The 21,257-nt window shown below is 52.5% G+C and overlaps 6 protein-coding genes across 6 annotated transcripts; 3 read left to right on the top strand and 3 right to left on the bottom strand.

The window, feature by feature from the left end:
• Window positions 1–193: 193 nt before the first annotated feature.
• NEUTE1DRAFT_52571 (uncharacterized protein) lies at window positions 194–811 on the bottom strand (the record flags this gene model as incomplete). The annotated part of the gene is made up of 1 exon (XM_009857910.1): window positions 194–811. The coding sequence occupies one exon, from the start codon at window positions 809–811 to the stop codon at window positions 194–196; it is 618 nt and encodes a 205-aa protein (XP_009856212.1).
• Window positions 812–2,314: 1,503 nt separating this feature from the next.
• On the top strand, window positions 2,315–2,747 carry NEUTE1DRAFT_142820 (uncharacterized protein; the record flags this gene model as incomplete). The annotated part of the gene is made up of 2 exons (XM_009858310.1): window positions 2,315–2,637; window positions 2,696–2,747. The coding sequence occupies 2 exons, from the start codon at window positions 2,315–2,317 to the stop codon at window positions 2,745–2,747; spliced, it is 375 nt and encodes a 124-aa protein (XP_009856612.1).
• A 6,458-nt stretch (window positions 2,748–9,205) lies between these two features.
• On the bottom strand, window positions 9,206–11,710 carry NEUTE1DRAFT_91859 (uncharacterized protein; the record flags this gene model as incomplete). The annotated part of the gene is made up of 1 exon (XM_009858309.1): window positions 9,206–11,710. One exon carries the CDS (start codon window positions 11,705–11,707, stop codon window positions 9,206–9,208), a length of 2,502 nt encoding a protein of 833 aa, XP_009856611.1.
• Window positions 11,711–12,317: 607 nt separating this feature from the next.
• NEUTE1DRAFT_133500 (uncharacterized protein) lies at window positions 12,318–13,591 on the top strand (the record flags this gene model as incomplete). The annotated part of the gene is made up of 1 exon (XM_009858308.1): window positions 12,318–13,591. The coding sequence occupies one exon, from the start codon at window positions 12,318–12,320 to the stop codon at window positions 13,536–13,538; it is 1,221 nt and encodes a 406-aa protein (XP_009856610.1).
• Window positions 13,592–13,665: 74 nt separating this feature from the next.
• On the bottom strand, window positions 13,666–15,383 carry NEUTE1DRAFT_126392 (uncharacterized protein; the record flags this gene model as incomplete). Its single annotated transcript, XM_009858307.1, has 3 exons — window positions 13,666–14,470; window positions 14,556–14,956; window positions 15,222–15,383. The coding sequence occupies 3 exons, from the start codon at window positions 15,381–15,383 to the stop codon at window positions 13,666–13,668; spliced, it is 1,368 nt and encodes a 455-aa protein (XP_009856609.1).
• A 1,809-nt stretch (window positions 15,384–17,192) lies between these two features.
• NEUTE1DRAFT_73152 (uncharacterized protein) lies at window positions 17,193–21,154 on the top strand (the record flags this gene model as incomplete). The annotated part of the gene is made up of 3 exons (XM_009858306.1): window positions 17,193–17,532; window positions 17,628–20,686; window positions 20,752–21,154. 3 exons carry the CDS (start codon window positions 17,193–17,195, stop codon window positions 20,857–20,859), a joined length of 3,507 nt encoding a protein of 1,168 aa, XP_009856608.1.
• Between the last annotated feature and the right edge of the window lie 103 nt (window positions 21,155–21,257).

The raw sequence follows: 21,257 nt of genomic DNA, 5'->3' as shown, positions 1-21,257 counted from the left end.
GTGATGGCTCGGGCTTTTGCCCTCCAGAGGCTATTCGGATCTACATCGCCATGGCCGATTACGGATTCCAGGTCCACCGCCATCCTCATTTCAAAGTCTGTTCAACTCATTTGCATGTGGGACGGCAGCGATTACCTAAGTACAGGCTGCAGCTGCTCGACTGCCGGTATAGGTAGGCAAGCATAAGCAAGCCCTATAAACCTACGGTGTACTTGGCGGACCCTCGCGGCAACCGGTGTCCATGGACAAGCCTGCCCCGGACCGTTACCAACGGGCCGCGGATTGGAAGGTGGAAGACCCCGGGGCCAGTCTGTAATGTCGGGTGACCGGGGCGAGAATGGAAGGTGTAGGCAGAACATGTGAGCCGCTCATCATTCAAAGGTACTCCATGGAGACCAATCTGAATCACGTGCCTCGCTGTGAATGCTGAAATATCCAGTCCATGGCTGTTCATGAGCGCCCGGTCTTCGAGGTTCGCCCAGTATCGCTTCAAGACTGAAGCATGGCAAAGATGGAGTGAGCGGTCCGGGATACGGCCCGAACAGCCTCCACATGTGGTCCGTTCCTCGCTGCGGTCCGCACATGTAGACCGGCCGCCAAGTTCGATGGTCGACGGTTTCCAATTCACGGTGACCCGGCGGTCTGTCTGTGAAGCGGTCAACATGGAGCAATGCTCCACGAAACAGACTTTGCCAGCAGTTGCCGGCCTGGCAAGCAAGTGAGAGAATAACCAGTTGTCCATTCGCTCTGGTATCTCCAGTTTGATCGCATGATGGGCGGGGAAGATATCACGCAACCTGTTACCGTGCATAGCACAGTCTAACTTCCATTCTGCACGAACTGCACGAACTATAGACCCACCGGTCCAAGCAATTGAGCAATCAAAACTCGAACCTAAGGGCAGGGATTCCGATACTGTCCTCACGGCAGCGACCGTAGACCATTTCTGCGGGCTTCTCGCCTCGGCCATCGACCGATCAATGTTATATCAGGTTCATGATAAGTGCTGGGTACATGATAATGGAGGAATTGGATGATACCCCAGTTGTCGTTGCAATTTTAACCGTCATAATACACTCGGTTAACGGTAAAGCATCCACGGTTTCCGTCCAGCGCTGTTGCATCGTGCGTGTCCCAGATTTTATCGCGAATGTTTCCACTAGCGCAGGAACGCTTGTCTTCTTGGACCAATAGGCATCGTGTAGACTTTTCCCCGGGCCCTGGCGATGGGTCTTCTGGAAGGTTTCAAGGGTCCAGGCACTTCATATCTTCCGAAATCAATTGACCCTTGGGGGTCGCCGAATCCATCCACGTTTTCCGGTGATCCAGCTCTCGAGGACTCGCTGGTAACATGACGGTCGAAGAGGCAAAACCTAAGTGGTGAGAGAATGAGAAACACACCGGCCAATTGGGTATGCTATCGAGGCCGCTAAGAAACCACTGGATAAACTGAATCCCAGCATTGACTCGATGTACAATCGGCAATCGGATGGGGAAAAGGCGCAATTGATAACTGCAAAGAAGAACATGAGATAGGTGCAACAAGGCAATTGGCGCGTGGGGTTGGTTGATATTCAGACGAACGGATGGTACTCTACAATACGTAATCAGGTAAGTACTGACCATCTCTTCTGGGATCATCCCGCCAGCATCAATCATACAGAACGCCGTACCTTACATACGCTGGGTCAAACCTTACCTGCACTTTTACAGTACATAGTAGAACGACCATCACGTGCATGGGTTGCTGTGCAAGATTGGGTCATTGAGAGCCAAAATACTTGCTTATCTCGGGATATTTTTTTGCTCCATGCAACAGCAACATATTTTCTCGTCATTGTTGTTTCTGTTCCGTTTCACGTATACGTTGATCGGTTACGTAATGTTCCGTCATCTCCCAAGCTTGGTGCACACACAGCAGCTGGAGCGAAGCAAAGGGACGGAAGGAACCTGAGACGATTATCGGTCCAGGACACAACGACAGTCACAAGTTTCTCAACCGAAGCGTGTATCAGGTCCGCCCTTCGCATCATTTTCCCGCGGCCGGCGGAATTGATTTAGTTGTGGGTTGATCAATGATTCTTTGCTTCCGTTACATACGCGTACATACGCAATGGGCTCTATTCGTGCACTACAATACTTGACGGTTTCGGCATATCCATCATCTCCACACAGCAACACTTTTTGGGAACGGAGACCACTAACCAGGTCGGATTCGCTTCCAATATCGCGGGAAATGAATTACAACTCTGCTGCCGTGGATACGAAAACCTGCCCCAGGAAGGTTTACAGTGGATTCTAGCATGGGTAGTTTATGGCTAGTGCACAGCAGCAGTTCTCGCCAAAACTCAGAAGGCAAACAGCTGAGCAGGGCTCCTCAGCGTCGCAAGTCATTCTCTCGCCCTTCTGGAAGAACTTGGCACGCATAGAGCAAAAACAGCAGGCAGCAGGCACCCCACCAACCCTCCATTCTCAAGGATTCCTGAGAAGAAAACGAAGCGGAAAACGTAACAGCTTGCGTCGTGTTCCGCTCACGGGCTTCGCTACCGGAATCGGGTTGACCCTCCGAAGTTTTGGGTTTTTGGGAAATGGTCCGCTACGCCGCTACGCCGTAGTGGTGCACTCGGTCCTCGTCGGGTGGGGGGGAAATGGAACTTGGAAAAGAATATTCCATTTTCCATGTTTCCATTCTTAGGACTGGAGTTCTCGACGATGCCCTGCGACGGAGTTTGGGTGGGAGCAGCTGAGGTGAGACTGCTAAGGAACACCAAGTGGGAGCCGAGAAACACAATGGGAGAAGAAAAAACAAAGGAACGAATGGACGAGAAGAGCGACAAGAATATCCATTCTGTGAAGGAAGGCATTTGCGGACTGGACTATACCACTACGTAGAGATAGATGGACGCCGCGCACTATACAGCGGTGGTACGGTGGCCATTTCCAGAAGGATTAATGAAAATGACGATATAGCAGCGAATCATTCGGCGAGTTGTTCGGCTACTATCGAGTTCGACATTTCCATTCAAGTGAATGAAGGTCGTAAATCGAGAGAAAAGACCAGGGACGATGACGTCCCATTCTCAATCTGTTGCTTCTCATATGTAGCCACTTGTTGGTTGCTTCGAACTTTGGGGCCGACCGGTAACCCTCAGCAATAGTGATCCAATGGAAACGGGCAATTGGTTTCGATCCTTCACTTTTTTTACCTTTTTTTTTNTTTTTTTTTTTTTTGTCCGACAAACAATCATGTCTACCATGGATACAGGATATCCAAAGATTGGGAGGGTGTCACCTCAAGAAGTTGACGTTTGCTCACTGCATTTTGCTGCTGCTGGGCCGCAAGCTCATATAAAAAGCTTCTTCTATTTTTTTTTTAAGATGAACTATTCCATCAGTACCATCTACAACATCATCCCGCTTTGTGACTCGCATTATCCCATGCATATATACATTAAATGCATGCGAGAAGACATGGCCGGCACGCACAACCACCCGAATCTCGTCCCGCTTTTTTCTTTTTGACGTTTTGTCTTTTTCGAGGGTGGTAACCACAAGGTCAAACACAGAAGGGAGGGGTGGGAAGGAAGGTGGGTGACATTGATAGTAAGTCACACAGAGCAAGATGGAGAGGTGGAAAAGATGTCACCGGCTGAGAGGTTGAGGCTCCGTCGTGAGAGGCTTGACGTTCGGGGTACGACAATCAAAACACAGAAACGGTGGAACAACCAATCAAAATTCACTGGATATCTGGACGTACACTTCATCCGGATGGAGGGACCTGCAAGGGCAAAGAAAGGGAAAATAGACGTATTCATGGGCAGTCGCAGTACGATATGACTTATCTCGCTGTCATTATTGTGCGTCTTCAGTTTTTGGTGTACACTTTCCTGTAGTATTACCTTTAAATCGAATGGCTGAAGTGTAGCGATGCGTACACAGTTGTACCAAAAAGGCAGGAATATTGAGACACAAAAGAAGGATAATAAAAAGTGAGAGAGAGAAATTACCATTTGCACCGTCGCAGTTGTCACGCTTCAAAGGCGGTCAACAACCACTGTTAACGCAGGTACGGGTACCAAACAGGCAGGTAGGCACCGAGGCACGGTAAAAAGCAACCAGTCTCCGTCCCCCGTCCCTCGTTTGTGTCCGTGCTGCCTGTGATGCGGCGAGCAGCAAATGCAGGCACCGTAGGATACGCATGCATGCTAGAACGGACTTGTCACCTGCATGGACATCGCAAAACTTTTGGTTTGTGTTTTTGTGAGTCCCTTGCGAATTGTGAACGTCAGAAGACGGGGTTGGTTACAGACACGTAGAGAGGGCGTTCAGTGGTTATTGGACTTTGCGTGCGAGGTGAAAGTGTTATGGACAACCAAACAAGTGAAGAGAGCGGGACACAAGAGATTTAAAAAAAAAAAAAAAAAAAAAAAAAAAAAAAAAAAAAAAAAAAAAACCAAGATCAATTATGCATATCTGTGGCGCATTCGTGCCGTTGTTCTGTGGTGTATGTATGGTGGAGAGGAAGCGAGTCCACGTAGCTACATTGCATACAGCACAGAAGAGAAGCACTTCTCTTTCCACGTACTTGGATACTCTATCGGGTAATTACGACAAGACGCAGATGAGTTGTGGCTGTTCGACCTGATTTTGAATTGACTTTCTTTTTTCCTATTTTTTTTTTCCAATATTTTCTTTCCAATGTAGTAATAAAATAGTTTTGCAACTGAAAAACAGCCTTCGTAGGTAGTCTGTTTTGTAAAGTGCCTAGCCTTGTCACGCAATGATGGTTCGCGATATGTTCCTTTTGTCTTTTGCGAGCATTACTTCTCAAGTTGCTTCGTATGCCGTCTTTGTGCATTTCGGACATTAAGTATAGACACCAGGACATCGTTTTGACTTCTCGAGACCGACCAAAAAAAAAATACATGATTGACATGCGAGACCAATGAAATAGGACTGATCAGATAAAAGAAGCAAAAAAGAGGAGAAATTATAAGGCACAGAAGAAAACATATCTGACATTTCTGCGGCAAGGGCGCTTTACACAAGAATTATCGCTGACCATCCAATGTCTATTGTCGAGACAGGTTGGCAAAGAGGAGAAACTGGAGGCAAATACATCAACAAAAAGCGGGGAAATAGATTTGTCAATTTGGAATTGTTGTTTGCCTAACATAACTCTCTGGCTTCTCTTTGTCCGAGCCAGGCCATGAGCCTTGGTTCTGTGTAGGTCAAGGCTCTGTCAAAACGCCAAACTACCAGTTATTACTTTGATCCTATGCTTCTACAGGAAGCTGTTGGAGATGAGAGCCAGTTGTGGGTTTCCGAAGGTTGCTGAGTGACGATCCCAATTCAACATCATCAATATATCACTCTACTTCACGACGTGCCTCTCCGCAGCTGACGACAACTCCCACACAACATCATGAGGACGTAGAGACTCGCGGCAACTACTCCCCACGCCTCCAAACAGCATGCTGACAATGCCTTACATGTGTTTGAACCATACTAAATCAGACATCGGATCTATTACCCCCCAAATAGCAGTGTGGTATGTATCATCGTTCGGACAACTCGTCTTTCTGCATCCGCGGCACTGCTGGCGGCAACATTTTCAAGAAACCAACCGTTCGACAACAAACTTCAACCCACTTCCCTCAGGCAGTGAGATGCATTTGCCAGTTGTTGTTTGTTTTACCATCAATGATAACCAAACCATACTCGGCAGGTCACTTCAACCTACAACTTTGCTACTGCAGCGACAACACACCATCACTGCATTAACAGCTCACCCTACAGTACCTCTCTGCACAGTACAATCCCACTGTGAGAGAGCATTAGTGTAGAGTGGTGAGAGTGGATCCTTCACTCGCTCGCTCGCTCGCGAGCCCAGCCAACATCACGACCCAACGGGGGGACACATGGAACTCATCCGGTCGGGACCCCATTTCTATCCGGCGGAAGGAAGCCCGGGAGCCCGGGGAAGTGCAACGTTACTACCGTGCCAGCTGGCCCGCCGGCCACCATTCCTTCGATTCCATCTTTCCTTTTTTTTTTTTTTTTTTTTTTTTTTTTTTTCTTTCTTTCTTTCTTCCTTTCTTCCTCAGGCTCCCAGAGCCCCAAAGTCTGTGTGTGCCTGGCGCCTGTCCCCCATCACCTAACAACTGAAAGCTAGCCGTGAATAGGTTAAGCGGCCTACCCACCGCTATGTTAGCGACTTCTTAGCGGGCAGCTAATAATCCACATAGACGCCGCCGCGCCGCCGAACTTCGTCAGATTCAAAGTGGATCCCGAAGTGAACCAACCCGCTCGGACCCCGGCCAGCCGCCAGGCGGGCCTCCCGGACCCTAGCTCCTTGCCAGCCATTCATTCTTCGTCTGCGGATGAACAACACCCACCGCCCGAGCCCCGAGTCCCCCGACACCGACTCGAGAACGAATGGAACGAATCGACGACACCCGGAAACGAAACGGCCTTTTCTAGCGTAGCATAATGTGAGTCCCTAGCCATAGCGACACCCACCGACGTTGTCGTCGTCGACTGGTGCTTGCATACAGCCGACCGGCCCATGCATCCATACATGCATGCATACAAAAAATTTGGAATCGCGGTGAGCAGAATTTGCCCTGCAAGTACATACCCAGATCACTGTGTAATGTAGGCCTATCTCTCCACCGGCCATCCTCCTCTGCTCTGTCTGCCCCGGCCGGCAGGCAGGCAGGCCGTACGAACGTTACCGGATCCAGACTACGCAGTATAAGCACCGTATCGTCCATCGTCGTCGTTTGGTCTCGTGGAGTCGTGGAAGATTGCCATACCTCTCCTCCCCACTTCTCGCGTTCCTGGGTACTATTCCCTACCAACCAGATGATGGTAGATGGGGTTTGTGATGCGGTGTTCTATATGTACTACTTCGGCTTTGCTCGTTCGAAACTTTCAAAGCGGCGTAACATTTGATGTACCTGGTCTTGCTGAAGATGGGATGATATCGACGGTGAGAACGATGAGCGACGATGACGACGACAACGACGCTGATAATAATAATCATAAAGATTAAGTCCGACGACCTACCGAAGCCCGGCAATGTTTCTCCATGCTTCAACTCGAAGAAAATAGTTTCTCAATTATTCTTCATCCTTCATATCACATGCTTCTTACCCTCGCCCCCCACTCTTGTTTCTCTCTTTCTCCTCATCCCGACTCATATTACACATCACCCCTGGAAAGTTCGTTAGCTCGGTACTTACATGGGATTTTGACAGGGAAATGACAAGGGGGGTGACAGGGAGTAAAACCAGTAAAATATAGAAGGTAGTGAGGGGTGTTCTGGGTGATTCAGGTGATTCTGAGCCAGTAAAGAAGGTTTGTGTGTGTGTGCTCTGTTTACTCGTTCTCACTTTGAAATCAGGTAGATTCAGCCAATCAGAGTTCGTAAATAGACGTGTCCCGCCTTGCAACCCCCCCTGTGAAAGTATGTGGGGCAAGAACCACGCTAACAAACTTTTAAGGGTCAATATGTATGTTCCGTTGCCTTATGCTATTCCATGTTATGTTATGCCTATTTTCATGTCATGTTATGTGTGTTATGCCCTGTCCATGAACCCTCCGTAATCCATTTTTACCCCATCCCGCCGCCAATCATCATTTCACCAAAAAGAGACTTGCCTGGACTCCTACCCAAAGAATCGGTACGGTACATACAGATGGAACCGCGGAACCGCGGCCTTGCCTAACCTTGGAGAGGAAGTCCCGAGCACCACCAGTCACCACAACAAGTTAGATACATCCATACTACCTACTACGCATCTTTTGAGGGTTTAAAGCGGAGTTCTCGGAGTTCCCGGGGACCTGGGTCAACAAGTGGGCGATGGGCGCGCGCGCGCGCCCTGGTTTCCTATGGTAGTATTTAGTGTCTGGGTAGCATACCCTGGGGCTAGATGTTCCACGCGACCAGGGCCAAAATTTCTCGCTTGACCTACGGTGTCGACTCGGGAAAAAGAAAAAGAAAAAGAAAAGAAAAAAATCCCACCGTGAGACCTGGATGGATGGATGGACCCCGAGGAAGATGAAATGGAACGTTCGGAAAGCTTGGCCACGTGATTATTGTGGCCTGGGCGCCTGACTTTCTGAGACGGCCTCTTAGCTCCCCGAGAGTCGACGGTGAACTGGGCGGTGGACGGATATCCGAGAGGGAGTGTAGTGTAGGGTAGGGTAGTGTATACCCTGCAGAGTTGTGGTCCCGTGATAGACTGGGTAATTTGCTGTGTGGACAAGGCGGTACAGGCAAAACAGGACAAGATGAACACGGAGCATTGTAGAGCATGAGTGAGTGGTGACTAGGAAGATAGGGAGATCCATGAGGGCTCTATGCAAATTAGAGCTACATACTACATTGTGGCCCTTGATGTTGTATTGACCTTTTTTTGGGAGGAGTATAGTGATTTCAATAGATAGGTGTAGCAATCAGAAAGACTCTAGTGGCTGACAGTCTGGAGCATACACTCTGAGAGTCGATATTGCCTGTATCAGAATTGAATTTGCCTAGGCTTTACGAGTCAGTGCAATATATGGGTCGTGTGGTTACATGTGGTGTATAGAGCCGTTGTACAGGAAGGTGAAGGGGGAAACGCGACATGAAGAGTGAGTTGATCAAGTCCTTTCATAGAAAAGAATAGTTAGAGAGTGGGAAGACTTTTTTCACCTCAAGACACACAAAGAGTGTGGTTGATTCGGCTGAGAGTATCCAATCCTCGAAGCGAATGCTCAATCCAATACCTAGTTTATCTTGTTCAGCCATAGATGATTAGGGTCAAGCCGGAAGATAGAAAAGTGAGAAAAGGGCACAGAGGTGATACCAAGATATAGACACATGAACGTGACAACTCGCCAATCACTTCAGACCTCTACTTCCAATTAGTGACCGTTTCCATACTCAACAGGCCACAACTACTTACAGGTCACGAATCATTGACTATCACAACCGAGTGTTCGGCAATTGTGATATATCCAAGGTTGAAAATGATTAGAATAAGGGACAAACTCGCAACTGGGTAATATCAGTTCTATGCCATCATCGTGCTGAGCACATCAGATAGCCGGTGGACGCCATATGTTAAATGATACTGCGGGTATCCAATGAAGCGATGAGTGCTTTCGGGGTTTTATATTTTGCTTGTGTTACATTGTATTGTACAAGTGACCATCTTCAGTCGACATCATCTTCAACATCCTTATTCTTCATCACCTTCCTGTACCTCCGAATCACCGCCGGATCCCTCGTAAACACAATATCAAACACGCCCATCTCTTCAGCGGCTTGGGCAAGGATATTATTCACTGCACTCCTCTCCGCGTTTTGAGCATGCGCCTTGACCAAGACCAGCTCTTCAAATACGGCACAAAGCTGGTTGTCCTTCTCCTGCGTCGTCATCTTGGCAGGGTCGCCTCCAAGGTCGGCAAAAACTTGGGTGTGTTTCCGGATCAAGCTTTCTATCAGTCTGCTGGCTTCCATGATGCGGTCCATGTTGCGCTTGCTCTGTACCCGAAGAGTAGCGGTTCCCGCCGCCAGCTCGATGAGCAGCTGCTCAGGCGGCGAGTAGCTGAACAGCTCCTTCATGGTTCGCGCAGCGACAATCATGCCGGCATGATCTTTGGCCTTGAGCATAGAGAAGAGAACGGTACGGGGGAGGTACGTATACTCATCGACCGAGTCGAATTTCCAATCCATCTTGACCAGGTCCTGGAAGAACTGCCGGCCAATGACGGCGTCATCTGCCGTCAGTTTGCTGTCTCGCCTCACCACGCGGTTCACTGAGAGAGTATTGTAAAGAGCGATGAAGGTATGTGCATCACGACGCACGTGCCGTTTCTTGGTCATTTGCTCGTAGAAATCGATAGCCTCTTGCGGCCCCTTGCTCTCGGTATACGACTTGATGATCTGGTTTATCATGAAGCTGTTGGGGCCAAGTTCTGCCAGCTCGAACGCTGTCCACAGTTCTTCGAGCTCATCGTGCAGTCCACGAGCGCTATAATTCTCGGCAAGAAGAGAAAATGTTTCGACTGTAGCTCTTGTAGTGCAAACGTAATCATCCGGTGTTGGTTCTCCATCACGGGGTACGAGCCGAATTGGCCGGTCCATCGCGGCGGCTCTCCGACGCAGGTCGACGAAGTCCAGACGGGCTTTGATCATGGCCCAAGCCAACTGGTCAGCCTTCTCTATGTTATCAGCAGTTTCTGTCCTGAGCCAAGCGCCTACTAGGCCGTTGAGCTGGATGGGCGAGGCGGCAACTCCCTTTTTTTGTAGGAACGTAACCACTTTGTAGGCTCCATCGAGATCTCCTGCTCCTATTAGCCTCTTCAACCATTTGCCGAGGAAGAAGTGGTTGCCGACGATGGTCGGTAGTCTGGTCTTGCCGCGAATATCCATGGGACCCGAGAACATCATGTCGACAAAGGCTTGCAGCGCATGTTCGATGTGGTTTACCGCCAAAAAGCAAGCGATAACTTCATCGTAGTCCTCGATCTGCATGGTGTCTCCGAGAAGCGCTCGCATATCCCTGTACACTTCCCACGCTTCCTCGACGTTTTCCTCCTTTGCTGCCAAGGCCCGGACGATGGGTATCATGATGCGCGGGTTAGGCGATTCTGAGGACTTGAGAAGAGTATCCGCAGCTCTCATCGCGCGGTCGGTATCTCCGTGGAGACTGCACATGCGTACTCCCAGCTCATAGTACCCTTTAAATGTTTCTGGCTTGGAGCCGATGGTGACCACGGCTTTCTTCCAGGCTTCGATAGCCTCCTCTTGCCAGCCTTCAAGAAACATGGCCTCAATCGCGAGAAGTTGTTGCGAGTCTCTCAGCACCACCCCCGCAGCTTGCATGTCCTTCGCCAAAACGTAGATGTGATGCATCCGGTTTGGGTTCTCTACGCCTTCCCCTTCGTGTGACAAAATCATCCACAGAAAATCCCACACCTCGCGCGGCACGTTGCTCCATTGGGTGGCTAACGAACTGCGTGCTGCAGAGTAGTACTTCCAGCAGTCGAACAGGTCTTTCGGCTTGGGGACGCCGCCCTTGACGACGCTGTCGCGCGCAAGGAAGGAATTCAAGTTGGCTACGGCTCGCTGCCGCACTCCGCTGAAGCCTGGAATGCGCAGTACGCCGTATGACTCGCCTTCTGGACCCGTCTTGCCCTTGTATTTCTCCCTCAGAATCTTTTTGAACTGTTTTCGTAGCTCCTCAGCCTTGTCCTGTTCGGAACCCCCAACCTTCTCCAAGCTGTCGAGCATTTGTATTGTCTGGACCATTTTCTGCTCCAAGTCGTTGATGGCCTCGGAAATCTCGCTATCGATGCCGCCACTAACGGCGCCAAACTCGGCACCGTCGCGCAGCTGTCGATATTGCCCTTCGGTCTCTTCGTTAAAGTAGTTGACCGCAAGGGGTTCGGTCGGACCTTCGTCGGTGTCGGCGGGTTCTCCCTTCTGCGCCTCCCGTAGGAGGGCCTCTTGAAATCTCTGTGCTTGCTCTTCCTCCAGCTGTTTAGTCGTCGTCGGCGCACGTTGTCTGCGAGCGGCGCGGGCCGCACTCGAAGCGTTTCTCGTCAGCCATGGCTGTGGATTTGGGCGGGCTCGTCCTATGCTAGCGATGCATGACTGGCAAACATAGCTGCTTGTTCGACTCAATTCAAGCGCAAATGTTCGGGGAGGCATCGGTGGTGGTTTCGTGTGTCGGGTGGGCTAGGGCAGTGTGCTGTAAAGAATGAAGATAACCATGAGGAGCAATGAAAGAGTTGGAGAAGTGGCAGCTAGGTAGAACTGCGGAGGTTGAAGGTTCCCTTGGGGTGAACTGGAGCTTGAAGGTGTGTTCGTCAACTTTTCGTGATGGCGAGCAGCCGGCAACACTTTGTCCTACAGCAGCACGTCCTAGAAGGAACAGCGGCCATCATCGCCCCACCATGCGCTTGCTGCCGCTGTGACTTTTTCTTATCCCTCCCCTGCAGTTCTTATCGACGCGCAGCTCCTGTCGAATAAGTCTTAGGTACCATTTCACCGCCCGGCAGAAACAGCGGGATCCTCCAAAAATTCTGGAGAAAAGCGAATTGGAACGGGGAGACCTGCAGCGCTCGCAGCGAGAGGAGCTTTCCAATTCAGAATCATTCGCCATCAAAACCGCGACATACCCGTTAAGCCATCACCGACGACCACTGCCCGACGAATTGGGGCGCGATCGCCTACGAAGAATTCAAAGGACTAGGAAATTACATTATTCACACGACTCAGCCTAGGACAGCGTAAAATCAACAACCCGACAACCGCCACCATGTCGGGCGAGAAAACCGACTTCATTCGCTTTACGGGGCACCGCGCCTTCACGCACCGGATCGTCCTCTCGACCCTTACCGGCCGCCCAGTGCACATTTCCAAGATCCGCAGCAGCTCGGCCACACACCCAGGTCTTGCGCCCCACGAAGTCTCCTTCCTGCGCCTTATCGAGGCCATCACCAACGGCTCCGTCATCGATGTCTCGTATTCGGGCACCACCATCACATACCAGCCCGGCTTGATCACCGGCACGGTCGCGGGCGTCAACGCCGGCGCCGTTGGCGACGTAGTCGAGCACACCCTGCCCGCCAACAACACGCGCGGCATCACCTACTTCCTCCTCCCGCTTGCCCTACTCGCGCCCTTCTCCAAAGCCCACATGAACGTCCGCTTCACCGGCCCCGGCGTCATCACCTCGGCCACCTACCTGACCGGCGACATTTCGGTTGACTCCTTTCGCACGGCCGTGCTCCCGTTGTATGGAATGTTCGGCATCCCGCCAGCGCGCATCGAGCTGCGCGTGCTCTCGCGCTCTTGTTCCGGCCCCGGCGGCCGTGGCGGTGGCGGCGTGGTCGAGCTTCGCTTCGCCAGTCAGGTTCGCCTGCCCAAGACACTGCATCTGAATCGGCGCCCCGGCAGGATACGGCGGATCCGCGGCGTGGCGTACTGCACGGGCGTGTCGGCCAGCCACAACAACCGCATGATCACGGCGGCGCGCGGCGTGCTCAACCAGCTGGTCTCGGACGTGCACGTGGCGGCGCAGTACGACCCGGCGCCGCTGGTCGGCGACAAGAGTGGTGCCAAGAAGAAGATCGGTATCGGTTTTGGCCTCAGCTTGGTGGCGGAGTCGAGCGCGGACGGCGTGCTTTACTCGGCTGACGTGGTAGCGCCGCCCGAGGGTGGTGTCGTGCCCGAGGATATAGGCGCAAGGTGCGCGTACCAGCTGCTGGAGGTTATCGCACAGGGAGGTTGCGTCAGTAACGTATCGGCACCGACCTTGCTTACACTGATGGCAATGGGATCGGAGGATGTGGGTCGCCTCAGGCTAGGCAGGGAAGTATTGGCCAGGGAGGAGACAATAGGGCTAGCACGAGACTTGAAGAAATTCGGAGCGGCCAGCTGGGGCATAAGAGATGTCGATGACGACGGTGAGACGACTGATCTAGTAGTCTCGGTCAAGGGTACGGGCGTTGGTAATGTGGGAAGGAAGGTAGCGTAAAGAATTATAAACCGGATGCTTTCTTTTTTGTTGCATGTTCAAGCTCTGTTAGGTCATACTTTTGCTGTATCAAATTCGCTTTCGTGGGTCTCGGCACTAAGTATTAGTGTGTACAAATGCTTTTCCATCATGTCCCCCGTCTGGCCGCTCTATTCGTAATCCCAGCAATTCCTCTAACTCCCCGGTTGCCAGCAACGGCGGCCGCATGGAAACCAATGCTTTGGACCGTGTAAGCCGCAGCCGTCTGGTAGTCATTCCCTACCGTACGTATGGCGTGTACCGGATGAAAGCTACCCACACTGGCATTGCCTGACCTCATCACGTCAAACAAGTCTATGCCGGCAGATGCTGGAGAATAGTTGGACCCCAGCCGCTGTTCATCATCCTGCCCCTGACCGCCACGGCTTTCTGCCACCAGGCGGTCTGTTTCGGTCCCTTCTCCATCGCCTAGAGCCATCTCATCTTCCCTATTCACGCCCCGTTCTTCCGCATCCAAAGTCTGGGAAGTCTCCGGCTGGCGCACGCCGTCGCTACCTGATGCCCCCGTCTGCTGTCCAACCTGACCGGGACCAGCCCAGAGAGGTTGTAAGGAGGGATTCACAACCTTGCGCAGCTTCTCCCGCTCCGTATGGATAGCCAACATCAAGCACTGGATAGCCAGTATCACCGCATCGAAGAACAAAGGACCTAGCCTCGTCGTTGGTGGCTTCTGCCCGACAAAGTCGACTATCACGCCCCCGTGTAGATACCCGCGCGTCGCTTCGCCGGCGACTGGTGGTGCAGAGATGATGTGTGCAAGGATGCATATCAAATTCGGTCCGAGGATGGCAAAGACATGGGGACGTTCGGCCGGTAGAAGGACGGGACCCTCTTTCGGGGTAATGAACATGAAGTGTGGAATGATGCGTACGAATAGACGGAGAAAGGAACATCTGTGATGCGAAGAGACATTGAGGTCATTCGTTAGTCATTGGCTATGTTATGCAAAGGATCTAAAGGAAGTGGCTGCTATCGTACTCCATATAGTATAATGTGCAGAGATAGGCAAAGTAGATCATGTCGAGATTTCTCTGCAGGTGGCTCATGAACTGTAGCTTCTTCTTCAGGCCCAATTTGCGCTTCTCCTCCCGTGACGTCTGGTCATCATCATCATTATCATCATGAGCGCTGCCGTTCAGCTCCGTGGACCGCTCGTGGTTGTCATTGCGCCGGCTGCCATCCTCGTTTGCATTGTGTGGCGGGATGTACTGCTGCTGCTGCTGCTGCTGCTCCTGCTCCTGCTGCCGGGCCGCGAAGCTCGGCTCGGAATCATCGTTCATAGCTCGCCGTGGTTTGAGAGGAAGGGTGATCGTTGGCGCATTAAAGAGCTGTGGGTAATAAAAGCTTTCAACGGCTGTTTGAGCCTCACATATCTGGGTCTATGATTGATTGACGTCAAGGGGGTCCGGCAAACAGAATGTTCATCGAGTAGTAGAAAGCAAATGTGATGATCACGAAGGCGGCAACGAGATGGAGAATGCGCGATGCATTTCACTTCGATGGGCAGCTGTCATCAAGGTCGCCAAGGATGTGCGTGGTGCTGTAGCCTGCCACTGAGGTGCCCCTGCCTCAGCTGTCAGCGACTCAGCGTCACAACAAATGAAGGGACCACAACAGCGAAGGGGAGGGTTGGAGGGGATGCACGCAGCGGCCTGTGCTCATTGGCATGCCAAGACCGGCCAGCTGGCCGAGTTCCGGTCCCCGCTGTCGGCCGGGCTTGGGCCGGTGCCGTGGCTTTCGTTCGCCGGAATCCACGCACTTGAGTCCGGAAGCCGCGGGCGGAGGAGGACGGGCCTGGACTCCCATGGTGCAACCGTGAACCTGAGTGGGGGTTACCCCCGCTCCATCAGAGCCCCGGCCTGGGCGCTTGGGGTGACAGACTTGACATCATGGGTGTCTCCAGAAAGGGGAATGTGAAATTTGGTTTGGAGATAGACACTCGCACTCGATGTCCAATTTTGTATCTGAGTCACAGCTCAGGATGGACAGTACATAGTGTTCTTCCAATGAGAGGTCTCGACTTACACAAGTGGAAGCTCAAGGGTCTGCCAGGAACCACACTTCCAAACTCCATGTGCGCCCGTCCCCCATGTTCATTCACGGCGTGAGTGAAGAAGGAATAAGCTTGCGGATTCTGGAATACTAGTAGTACACCATAGGCCCCCGAAGTACTGTGAGATCATAGGATGGGGTGAGTAATTTGACTTGTGAGCTAGCAGAGCTGATATTAGTAAGGTTGCAGTGCTACAGCCGTCGAAACCCGGCCCGTGAGTCAAAGTCGCAGGCGGCGTACTGACATTGGGAATACAACGAAGGATCTGAGCTCTTTCGAGGGCTGGCCGAGGAGAAAATGTCAAGAGGTCAGTATCAGCGAGGCGCTTCGAATTGACTCAGCCGCATGGACACGTCAAAAGCGAGGGATCGATTTTGAAGATCACCAACAAGACCGGCATCGAGGCGTCAACTATCGCCGAATAGACTGGGGCCGCGATGACTCAGCCAATCATGAAACGCGTGAATTTCCTCTCCCCGCCAAAAAGTCGCAGCTCAATAGGCAATTGACCAATAACATGTCAGTTACGGCCAATTCAGCCAGTTTCACCGCCAAGGTAGTCCAAATTTTTGGCGGGGTTTGGGTGTCCAAAAGACAAACCAAACTCGGAGAGGTTGGAGGTCGTGGGTACCAACTAACCATTGACTCGGTACTAGCCGTCTCCAGTGCCGTCCCGGGAGCTTGTGCCTGTTTTGGGGCCATGGCGTGCATGAGCGAACATCGGACAAACGCACAACCGACTTCAGACGACACATGCAACCTAGGGAATAGTAGAGATGATGTTAGATAGACCGCATCCGACATGTTGTCTTTCTGATAGGCAAAGTGGCTGACAAGTCTACCACAAGACACTGGTCAAGGATCGCCAGTGGGTGAGCTTGAAATCGGACAAGAATCATGGGAGGGGAATCTGGCAAAATGCGATGACTGCCCATGCGAGCATCGCAGATCCATGTATGCCTGGCAGGTCCAGTCAGGTCCCGCACTTCTCGACCGCAGAGGATTCCGGGTCCGCTTCCGTTGTCGGAAGCTATCCAAGCTGGCCCGCGGCCCATTTTGAAAATTTTCCAACAATCCGTCGTCACTTGTTCCCAACCCGCCAGTGCCCGCCATTGCCCCCGGCAGAGGGTGGCGGATGCGCAAGAGCGACTCCATTCGGGGCCTCATCGTCGATTGTTCCGTCTGTTTGGTGAACTGAAGAGCAAAAGAGTCACAGCCGCCCACTAGAGGTAACAATCTGGAACCCACCCTGCCGCCGGCCCCGCATATTTCTTATCGGCGCTCCCCACAGCGGCCGGTTTTGGGAATTATTTGTCTCCTCCTTCCGTCCCACTTCTCCAGTTTCTTCTCCGTTGAAATTATTAAAAGCGCGAAATTCCGAAAACACGGACGGGAGACTCGAGATTGAGTCAACTGGTCAGGATCCGGGGTCAACAGCTACTTCGTTGCCAGGACTTGTTTGTTGATATACAAGACATCGGCCCCCCGACACCCTCACGAGGCCTTTCTTGGTCTTTCTTTAATTCCTACTACAAACACCTCCCCCCCCCCCATTGGACATAATGCTGTCGACCGTGCAACAGGCTGGCCGAGCTCCTGCTCTCCTCCGCCATGGTCGGCGGGTTCCCGTCCAGGCGTCCCAATTGAGGGCTCTCACCTCCGGCGCCCAGAACACCTCCATCTTCCAGACACAGGCCAACGCCGCCCAGAGGCTGTCCTCCCAGAAGAGGTGGCTCTCTGCCTCCGCTGCCGCGGCTGCTGCCAGCCAGCCCGCCCCCGACGCGAAGGCTTATATCCAGAGCGGCGTTGTCAAGCCCCGCGACCATGTCGACGTCAAGAAGGTGCTTGTCATCGGCTCCGGTGGTCTTGCCATTGGCCAGGCCGGCGAGTTTGACTACTCCGGTACGTCTAATGTCTTGGTGACTCAGTGATACCAGATACAAAACAAAACAAACAAACAAACAAACAACAGTGCTGACTCTACTCTACCCATCCAGGTTCTCAGGCGCTCAAGGCCCTTAAGGAGGCCGGCGTCGCTTCCGTGTTGATCAACCCCAACATCGCTACCATCCAGACCAACCATTCCCTCGCCGATGAGGTCTACTACCTCCCCGTCACCCCCGAGTACGTCGAGTATGTCATCCAGAGGGAGAAGCCCGATGGTATCTTCCTGTCCTTCGGTGGTCAGACCGCCCTCAACCTGGGTGTCCAGATGCAGAAGCTTGGCCTCTTCGAGAAGTACGGTGTCAAGGTTCTCGGTACCAGTGTCAGGACACTGGAGCTTTCTGAGGACAGAGATCTCTTCGCCAAGGCCCTTGAGGAGATCAACATCCCCATTGCCAAGTCCTTCGCTGTCAACACCGTCGATGAGGCCCTCGACGCTGCCAACAAGATTGGCTACCCCATTATCGTCCGCGCTGCCTACGCCCTTGGTGGTCTCGGTTCCGGTTTCGCCAACAACGAGGAGGAGCTCCGCAACATGGCTGCTCGCTCCCTCACCCTCTCCCCCCAGATCTTGGTCGAGAAGTCGCTCAAGGGCTGGAAGGAAGTTGAGTACGAGGTCGTTCGTGATGCCAACAACAACTGCATTACTGTGTGCAATATGGAGAACTTCGACCCTCTCGGTATCCACACTGGTGACTCTATCGTTGTTGCTCCTTCCCAGACCCTCAGCGACGAGGAGTATCACATGCTCCGTTCCGCTGCCATCAAGATCGTCCGTCACTTGGGCGTCGTTGGTGAATGCAACGTCCAGTACGCTCTTCAGCCCGATGGCTTGGACTACCGTGTCATTGAGGTCAACGCCCGTCTTTCCCGTTCGTCTGCCCTTGCCTCCAAGGCTACCGGCTACCCCCTGGCCTACACTGCCGCCAAGATCGGTCTCGGCCACAGCCTTCCCGAGCTCCCCAACGCGGTCACCAAGACCACCACCGCCAACTTCGAGCCTTCTCTTGACTACATCGTTACCAAGATTCCCAGGTGGGATCTGTCCAAGTTCCAGCACGTCAAGCGCGACATCGGCTCTGCCATGAAGTCAGTGGGTGAGGTTATGGCTATCGGCCGTACCTTCGAGGAGTCTTTCCAGAAGGCTATCCGCCAGGTTGACCCCCGCTTCGTCGGTTTCCAGGGTGACAAGTTCGAGGATCTCGACTTCGAGCTCCAGAACCCTACTGACCGCCGTTGGTTGGCTGTCGGTCAGGCCATGCTCCACGAGAACTACTCTGTTGACAGGGTCCATGAGCTCTCCAAGATCGACAAGTGGTTCCTCTACAAGCTCCAGAACATTGTCGACTGCCAGAAGGAGATGCAACAGCTTGGCAGCCTCGAGGCCCTCAAGAAGGAGCACATCCTCAAGGCCAAGAAGCTCGGTTTCTCCGATAAGCAGATCGCCATGGCTGTCAACAGCACTGAGGATCTTGTCCGCGCTGCCAGAAAGGAATTCGGTATCAGGCCCTGGGTTAAGAAGATTGATACTCTGGCCGCCGAGTTCCCTGCCGACACCAACTACCTCTACACTACTTACAACGCCTCTTCCCACGACGTCACCTTCGAGGACAAGGGTACTGTCATTCTCGGCAGCGGTGTCTACCGTATCGGTTCCTCGGTCGAGTTCGATTGGTGCGCTGTCAGCGCCACTCAGGCCCTGAGGGCTATGGGCGAGAAGACTGTCATGATTAATTACAACCCCGAGACCTACTCGACCGATTTCGATACCGCTGATAAGCTTTACTTCGAGGAGCTTAGCTACGAACGTGTCATGGATATCTATGAGCTCGAGAGCGCCTCTGGTGTTGTCGTCTCTGTCGGTGGTCAGCTTCCTCAGAACATTGCCCTCCGTCTCCAGGAAACTGGAAAGGCCCGCGTTCTCGGCACTGATCCCCGCGATATCGACCGTGCCGAGGACAGACAAAAGTTCTCTGAGATCCTCGACAGCATTAGCGTTGATCAGCCCGCCTGGAAGGAGCTCACTTCTGTCGAGGAGGCTGAGAAGTTTGCTGAGGAGGTTGGTTACCCCGTCCTTGTCCGTCCCTCGTATGTCCTCTCCGGTGCTGCCATGACCGTCATCCGCAGCAAGGAGGATCTCAAGGACAAGCTTGAGGCTGCTGCCAACGTCTCTCCCGAGCACCCCGTTGTTATTACCAAGTTCATTGAGGGCGCCCAAGAGATCGATGTTGATGGTGTTGCCTCTGAGGGTAACCTTATCCTCCACGCTGTCTCTGAGCACGTTGAGCAGGCTGGTGTTCACTCGGGTGATGCCACCCTCGTCCTCCCTCCCGCCAACCTTGACCAGACCACCATGGACCGCGTCAAGGAGATCGCCCAGAAGGTCGCCAAGGCCTGGAGGATCACTGGTCCCTTCAACATGCAGATCATCAAGGCTGAGGATCCCGAGGGTGGCCTCCCGGCCCTCAAGGTCATCGAGTGCAACCTCCGTGCCTCTCGTTCGTTCCCCTTCGTCTCCAAGGTCCTTGGCGTCAACTTCATCGACGCCGCTACCAAGGCCCTTGTTGGTAAGAACGTCCCTGAGCCCACTGATCTCATGGCTGTCAAGCGTGACTACCTCGCCACCAAGGTTCCTCAGTTCTCCTGGACTCGTCTTGCTGGTGCCGACCCCTTCCTCGGCGTCGAGATGGCCTCTACCGGTGAGATGGCCTGCTTCGGCAAGGATCTCGTCGATGCCTACTGGGCCTCTCTTCAGTCCGCCATGAACTTCCGCGTCCCCGAGCCCGGCGAGGGTCTCCTTTTCGGTGGTGACCTCAGCAAGAGCTGGTTGACCACCATTGTCGACTACCTCAGCCCTCTTGGCTACAAGCTCTACGCCGCCGATAACGAGGTCAAGCAGTTCCTCGAGTCCTCTGCCAAGACCAAGATCGATGTCGAGGTCATTGCCTTCCCCACCAATGACAAGCGTGCCCTTCGTGAGGTCTTCGCCAAGAACAACATCCGTGGTGTCTTCAACCTTGCCCAGGCCCGTGGCAAGACCGTCTTTGATGTCGACTACGTTATGCGTCGCAACGCCGTCGACTTCGGTGTTCCTCTCTTCATGGAGCCCCAGGTAAGCTTCACCACTGACCTTTCAATTCACGGTGACCGAAAGCTAACGTTTCCTTCCTCCCCTAGACCGCTATGCTTTTTGCTCAGTGCATGGCCGAGAAGTTGCCCCGCCCCGAGGGTATCCCCTCTGAGGTCCGCAGGTGGTCCGAGTTCATTGGCGGCAAGCCTCTGTAGATGACATGATACCATTATGTTTGATTGTTTTTCTTTCTACCTTTTGGAAAAGCGTGCAAAAAAGAAAAATCACGCATAGGGGGTATCAAAAGTCATTTTCAACAACTCATAAAAAGGGCGTTTGGTTGTGAAAGGGTCTTGGATCTCCATGTGGATGTCTCTATAAGCGGGAAGGAACTGGTGTTATTTCTTGTTCATTTGCTTAGGATCTTTTCTTCTTGCTTTGCTGTTTGATGTTATTGATATGTAGTATACAGGACGAAATTTTCATCCCATCTAATCATTCAATCTTCTATGGTACCCGAACCAAGACGTGCGATGAATAGTACCCCATTCGTAGTAGCCATTTTTTTCTATCCTTTTCACTCTTCAAAGCACGTACCTACACTCTTCATCAT

The sequence above is a fragment of the Neurospora tetrasperma genome (genome assembly GCF_000213175.1).
Source record: "Neurospora tetrasperma FGSC 2508 unplaced genomic scaffold NEUTE1scaffold_81, whole genome shotgun sequence".
Classification (NCBI taxonomy): domain Eukaryota; kingdom Fungi; phylum Ascomycota; class Sordariomycetes; order Sordariales; family Sordariaceae; genus Neurospora; species Neurospora tetrasperma.
The sequence above is the reverse complement of the archived record's forward strand: the minus strand, read 5'-3'. Positions and strand labels throughout refer to the sequence as shown.